Genomic DNA, 7,267 nt, shown 5'->3' with positions numbered 1-7,267 from the left:
GCATCTCCTCCTCATTCCTTGAATTGAAAGAAAGTTAAAAGGAGTCTTTAAGGACGGTAAAAAGCGGGCGTGACGACGTACTTCTCTACAGTTGCTCAAGAACAGTGTGTTTTTTAGCATTTGCCTTGGTGTAATCATTCCCCGTGACAACCGGTACGAGTAATTGTGCTTCTTTATTGCTCCCAATGTATTCTTCTGCAGTAAAACCTAAGCGCTTCATGGGTTCCCAGGTGAACTCTACGAGGTTGCCTTCCTCAACCTTTTTATCCTCCTTCCTGTGACCTGGTCCATCCACAGTTGCCACGCCCTTCTTCGATTAACCAAAATTACTCATTTTCACACTTTATGGATGCTAAAATGGATTATTTTGTCACCCCTGTTGTGCAATATTCTATGCAAAAGAGCTTTTTTCTGACCCACAACGTTACCCAAGAGATTCTGATTTCCAAATGCTCTGCTCTAGCCTCTAGAGGTAATCATGAGAAGCTAAATTATCTTGACAATCATCAGATACTCTAGAATTGCAATTTCCCATCTGTATATTATTATAGAGATAAGTATTCACTACTTTTGTGGATCCTTTTCCTAATAGCTTTCCCAATATGGCTCTTTACACTTCCTGACCAGAAGGAAAAAGACCCCTGCATTGAATTTATCCCCCAAGTACACAACACATAAAAGCGACAGAAGATGGCCAAGAATGGGTTCCTCAGAAAGACAAGCCAACCTCAGCACAAGCAGAAAAATAAGAAGAAAAAAGACACTGCAGAGTTGATAGACAGTTTAGTTCTGCGCATCTGTGTTCTTTTTTGGGGATTAATCCCTTCCTAAATTAGTTAATTGTAGACACATCAAATGCTAACGAGAGAAAACGCAAACAAAGACAACAGAAAAATCAAGAATACAACAAACCCAAAAGCACCCATCTAATGATTGAAATTAAACACCATTTTACATACATATCATCACAAGGAGACCTAATCAAATCAGTCATCAACGTCAAGGCTATCTCTCATTGTAGGGTTTCTATGCTCTTAGCCAGCTCCTCCAGCTTCTTCATCCTCATCTTCTCACTTTCACCCACCAGCTGAGCAAAATGAAAGCGCCCAAAGAAAAACAAACATTTTCTCAGATGGACAAATATCGAAAAGAGCTCTGCTTTTCACATACTTTACAGTATCAATCGATAAAGATTTAAGTGCAGGACTAACCTCCATTAATTTGTTAACGAGCTGTACTTTCTCCTTGTTCTTTTCATTGAAGGCCTCAAGGGCTTCCTTGTACTCTCTCTCCTGGGACAAATCAGGACACCAAGAAGATTCAGCGACCCCATTTTGGATCCAGACAAGGATTAATTGTAAGAATCTGTAGTTTCACAGAAACAATGGCATGTGGATGGGAAGAGAGAGAATCACCTTCTTCTGGCAGGTGTATCCCAGCGGTTTTAATTCCTTATTTACTGCATCAATCTTCTTTCGGACGAGTGCAACATCCTTTCTCATTGGATCTGACAATGCCTCTAGTTCCTAGTATATTGCCAATCGATGTTAGCCACAGGAATGTTAGATTTATACCAGCTCCAATAAAAAGACTGTAATTTTGCCTTACTGTTTATAGCTAGGACTACAATTATTAAACCCAGATTCAGAGGCACAAGTTGACTCGGACTCCAGAGATGTGAAAGGATCTTCACAGGGTCTCAAAAGACACCCCATTCCTAAATCAATTTCTGTAATGTTTTTCAGTCAAGCCATGTATATGTTGGTGTTGATTCCACATAAGACTGGAAAATACATTGCCCAAAGGGAAGAAAACTACACTAAACAGAGCCCCAAAAGGTCAATAAAAGAACGAAAAAAGAGGAAATTTCCTTGGTTTCAACAAACACACACAAAAAGAACAGCATCATTATGTTGAATTAAAGTAATTTCCTAGCAAAAGAGGAGGGAGGAAAGAAAAATTAAAGAAGAAATGAGAGATTTGTGGAAATCTACATCTCAGTTCAGCCTAATCCAACAATTCTTGAACTTCACTTTTCTCAAAAACCAAAATTCACGAACAAAAAGCTCGATTTTTTATTAAGAAAACAAACCCAGGTCTTCATCTTTTCAGAAGTATCTAGCTCAAATCTAAGATCGAGCTAATTCTGCAGAAAACTACAACAAAAAGATGAAAACCCCAGAAAGCTAAAGACTTCTTTTCGTGCACTGACCTCCCGAATCGTGGCGAGCCTCTTGGTCTCTTCCTCGACGCGACCCAGATGCGACATGACCTTCTCTCTGACCTCCAGCTTCTTCCTCTCGATCTCCTCCTCCTTGGCCCTGAAGTTGGACAGGGCCGATCTCGACATCTCCTCGTCTACCCCGGAGATGGACAGGTTGCTGCTGAAGCTCAGGCTCCCCGACAGGTGCTGCGCCAGCTGCTGCCGGGGGGGCTGCGCCGCCGCCGCCGCCTGCTGCTGCGTCTCCGACGCCTCCATCGACATTATCTCCGCGAGCTGCTTGCCTCGCGGAACCCCTGCCGCCGCTTCCTCTGCCTCCTCTATCTTCTCTCTCTAGCTATTACGATCTTCCTCTGTCTTGTCTCCTCTTCTCTGTCACACTCTCTCTCTCTCTCTCTCGAAATGCGTAGTGTGTGTGTGGGTGTGCGAGGAGTCTCTGTCACTCGCCGGTCGCGAAATGGGTGTGCGAAGCACCAGGCTGGCTCGAGAGGTTTATACAAAGTGTGAACGGGAGCTCACCCACCTTATCTCGCTCTCTCTCTCTCTCTCTCTCGCTGGGATCAGAGGGGAGAAAGGACGAAATCGGGGGAGGAAACTGTGGGAAAAGTGGCGGTTGAAATGACGCATTTGCCACTTGCTGTTGTGGGAATTCACTGGGAAGGACTAGGGTGTGCTTGGTAATTATCGGGGGCCGCTTGGTCTTCTCCATGATCAACAGGTTCAAGAACCCAAGATTGACTCTTCTTGCTGCTTGCTTCCCTAATGTGAGAGTTTTTCTTTCGATTTGGTCCATCGGATGAGTTTTTCTCTCTTCTAGATTATATGCAATTTACAGGAAGGAAGGTATCAAAAGCCTTACAGTTACAGTACACAGTAGAGCCATAGTTATCATGCCTGAAAATGAAATTTTTGCATGACATTTTTGTTCCCGGTTACATCGGAATCGACTCGTCTTTAAATGACTGACGTCGAGTATTCCTTTCGAAAGTTGAATCTCGTGATTCTCCGGTGGTATTGCAACGGATAGTGTCGTAGTCCTATGTGATTAAGGAGAGGATGCTATTTTTAACCTTGGTGTGTTGGGCTGGCGCTTTATCGACAGCTAAAGCCATGGCTTAGCATATAGTACTTGTAAGGGATAAGTATACTGAAAGTCTAAAAATTCGTCATGAGAGTGCAATTGAGCCTTGCAACTTAAAAAAAATGCAATCAAATCATAAAACTTGTCAAGTTAGTACAATTAGGTCCTTCCATTGACTCAGTCCAACTTGACAAACGGAAAATGCTAACAAATTTTAGGACTTTATTGCACCAAATAGAAAAAAATTTGGATTTGATTGCATTAACTTGATAAATTTTAGGACTTGATTGAATTTTTTGAAAGTTTTAGAACTCAATAGCACTCCCGTGATAAATTTAAGGACTTTCAATGAACTTAAACTTGCTTGCACATAGTTTAAGGGGTTCTGTGACCTTTGAAACCTCGCCATTAAGGTCATACACGCCAAGTATCTTGATGGCGAACAAAAGATAATGATGGCAATGCGTTAACCTCGTAAGAAGGTCCAATAATTGGTAGTATGATGTGCTAGTTACTCTCCAACAAGTATAAGAAGCAAGAGCTCTTGAATATTCTTTTAACGGCCTCTTTTTACATAGTATGTTGCGAGTTATTAAATTGGATAGGCTCAGTCAATAATGCAAAGCATCACAGTGCTAGCTTATCAAGACATCGTAAAAATAGAAATCGCGGTCAAATTAGCTAGTCAAACATAATCCTCTATTGAACCAACTCGAATTAACTTAGGATTTAAGTGCACCACATAATTGTGATCAAAGTAGCGTGGTCATAGGAAAGACTTGGCACGAGTTAGACTTGGTATTTGACATGACGAATAACGATGTCAACGAGCTTCTTCACCTACGCAAATTAAATAAGAAATTGCAACCTTTTTTTTTTTCTTTTAAAGAGAATTATTTTAGAGTCCCGATGCACCTGCCAATTTGCAATTTTCTTTGATTTTTGGCAGACGCAAGACTTCTACCAACTCCGACGAGAACGGCATCCGCATGCGATGAGGGAGATGTCCACTTTATTCTCTATATATCGAAATTTAAAAAAATATGCAAATTGAATGCACAAATTAAAACATATCAATTAATGAAATCTTACTGCCATTAAAATTAAATCCAATTATTGGCCCCCATGTACGCTGAATATGCTCCCTTGTCATTTTTCTCCAATATTGAGTTTGATTTCTTGCCAAGGATCATGTTATTCTAAATAATTTAAAGTTCATTATTTTGGCCTAAGAAAATAATTTAATATGGTCAGTACCATGTGTTAAAAGGAGATTGGATGTGAGTCACTATCATCTTGGCAGAGGAAAGCATGCCCCTTCTGTTTAGTATTTTCGTTAGCTAATTCCAAGAAAAACGTCCAACTTTAAGTCGAGTAACAATCCTAACCCCAACTTTTTTTGTTTCATTAAAAATCACCAACTTTTATTTAAATCCCAAATCTGGCCCCCTTGGCTTAGAACCATTGATTATCCAACTTGACTATTCCACCTCAGTAATAAATCAACGTGGCTTGCTGAATGGATTTAAAGCACTATTCATTGTCTTCTTCTCTGAGCCACAGCTTGATGAATAACGGTGAAACTGTTCGTTTCCTTCACTTTACCAGCAAGTAAAAAAATCTCCAAATTGAATCTCTCTGGTCAGACTCCGTCGTTTTGTCGTAATCTGAAGTTGTAGACCATCGCCCGTCGACAGACGCCATGGACGAGATTTGCCAAGCTCACGACCATAACATTTTTTCTCAAACATGGGTGACTTCAGAGAGAGAGTCAATGGGGAGCCAGATTTGGGATAAGGGTGAAAGTTGGTGATTTTTTATGAGACAAAAAAAAGTTAGGGCTAGAATTGTCACTCGACCTAAAGTTTGTGCTTCTTTTTTTTTTTAATTAGCCCGTCGATTAGGGGGAGTTTGGTGAGCTGTGTCAACTCCCTCGATCTCTAGTATTTTAGGTTCTAAATCGGACAATTTTTCTAGTACCTATGAAATTGGATAAGTATAACGACTTGGGAATCCAACCTGGCCTTAGGAAGACAAAAGAACGAAACGTATGTCAAACATGTTGTCTTTTAGCTAGATAGGTTATAAATAGATTTAGAATGGTAAAATACAAAATATTATGAGCATAAAATGGGTTTACAATTTACTCACTTAGACCCAATCCACCTCTATAAATCTCTCTTCACTCTATCGCCTTTTTTTAAATCTCGTGCTTGCTCATTACATGCTCTTACCTCAATTTTGATATAAGTTTCTCTAGATTGGGATAAATATAGAAGTGTTTTATCAATATGGATCTGATTTGACATGGATCACTAGATCTGTATTGCATGGAAATGGGTTGATTTGGGTCGGATTATTTTCGACCCGAGCTACCCGTTTGACGGGTCTACTTTTCAGCTAAAATTGAATATGCCAAAGGAGGTTTTGGAGAGTAACTATTGCACGCAAACTATGGTCCAATTATTTCTCCTTTTAATAAGTAGCTTATGTCGAATGGAAATGTTTATGCAACTTTACGGGGTGCCGGAGATGATAACGATTGGGATCTTTCAAAGTATCGTCACAATATCCTAAGCTACTCGTATTTTATTATGTGTACTATGCACACAAGAGAACTAGAATATAAGCACGCGCATAATTTATTCTATTTGGAATCTAAGTACAAAAAGAATCTAATTGATGTTTGGCATGTACCGAAACTGAACTGTTCCTAGATCAGATAAGTTCCAAGCATAGTGAAAAGATTTTTAAAAAAGGAGAAATTAAATTGATGAAATTAGGTTTTGGCAAGGTGCTTATTTGATTTTCCTATTATGAAACTTTTTCAAATTTACATTTTCATCCACACAAATTTATAGTAGATTCAAAAACAGAAAAAGCAGAGCACTTTGTGTCATAATATATGATTGTTTATTCGATGATGTAATCTTAGGTTTCAATATATCAAAAATCTTTGTCACCTCAATAATAACAAAGAATTCAAGAAAGAGCAAGAAAAGGAAAAAAAAAGTTAACCCTGGTCTCTTTTTTTTTTTTTCATCTCTTGAGTTCATAACTTGTTCAATTTTCACCTTACCAAAAAAAAAAAAAACTTGTTCAATTTTCTCAACATAAAAATTCAATTCAATTGTTCATTTCGTAATAAATAGCAAGGGCAAAGGATAAACCTGTAAATGCACACACGTTCCCTTGTCTGAAGGGGGGTTTGCTTAACTTTAACGTTTGGTGAGTGAAGTGGACAGAAAGGGTCACCTGACCGTCTCACCACCCACGCCCTAACATTACACAAAACCAAGAGGAGAGCCGTAATGACAAAGGCATTACAAAAGTAATTTAGTATTTTAGAGATCGGCTGGAAATTGAGAGCTTATCTAACCTTTTGGACAAATTTTGACCAAACTTTAACCGAGCTCACGCAATCTTATGAGTCCTTTTGTCAATCATTGGCCCCTTTTCACGTCATAAATTGCGGTCTTAAATCTTATGTTTTGGAAGTTACATTGCCATTATTAAGTCAATGGGTGCTTCAGAAACATATTTTAATTGCCCTTTGGAACGACATGATCGCTTGATAATGGTTATGGCTGCTTGTGGGATGTGGGGGGACCATTTGACACGTTCGAAAGTTCAAGCAAACCCCGGCAAGAACTACCTAAACTTGAATGGTTTATGATTACCAATCGAATCTATGATGGCCCTAAGCATCCTTTTGGTGGGTCCAATAATTTTTCTTCCTAGGGGTGAGCAAAAGGTCGCTCGGACCAGTCCAAAACCGAACTGGCCGGTTCTAGGTGGTTTCCGAGGGCACCAGTCCGGTACTTTGTTCCAACAAATTGGAACTGGTGATTTTTTATCCGGTTCCCGATTCCGTGTGTGGAACCGTTCAATAGGATTGTATCGATTTCTTTTCTAATTTCGTACAAATCTGTAAGAAGACCTAATCTTTCACAAACCCTAAGTAA

The 7,267-nt window shown here is 39.5% G+C and overlaps 1 protein-coding gene across 1 annotated transcript; it reads right to left on the bottom strand.

The window, feature by feature from the left end:
- Positions 1–705: 705 nt before the first annotated feature.
- Positions 706–2,766, bottom strand: LOC115664233 (uncharacterized). Its single transcript, XM_030597942.2, has 4 exons — positions 2,213–2,766; positions 1,416–1,526; positions 1,212–1,292; positions 706–1,087 (listed from the first exon to the last, which is right to left on the bottom strand). The coding sequence occupies exons 1-4, from the start codon at positions 2,483–2,485 to the stop codon at positions 1,013–1,015; spliced, it is 540 nt and encodes a 179-aa protein (XP_030453802.1). The 5' UTR covers positions 2,486–2,766; the 3' UTR covers positions 706–1,012.
- Between the last annotated feature and the right edge of the window lie 4,501 nt (positions 2,767–7,267).

The sequence above is a fragment of the Syzygium oleosum genome, unplaced genomic scaffold (assembly GCF_021117445.2).
Source record: "Syzygium oleosum isolate NSW1041296 unplaced genomic scaffold, Sole_v2.1 Sole_v2.28, whole genome shotgun sequence".
NCBI classification, from domain to species: domain Eukaryota; kingdom Viridiplantae; phylum Streptophyta; class Magnoliopsida; order Myrtales; family Myrtaceae; genus Syzygium; species Syzygium oleosum.
The sequence above is the reverse complement of the archived record's forward strand: the minus strand, read 5'-3'. Positions and strand labels throughout refer to the sequence as shown.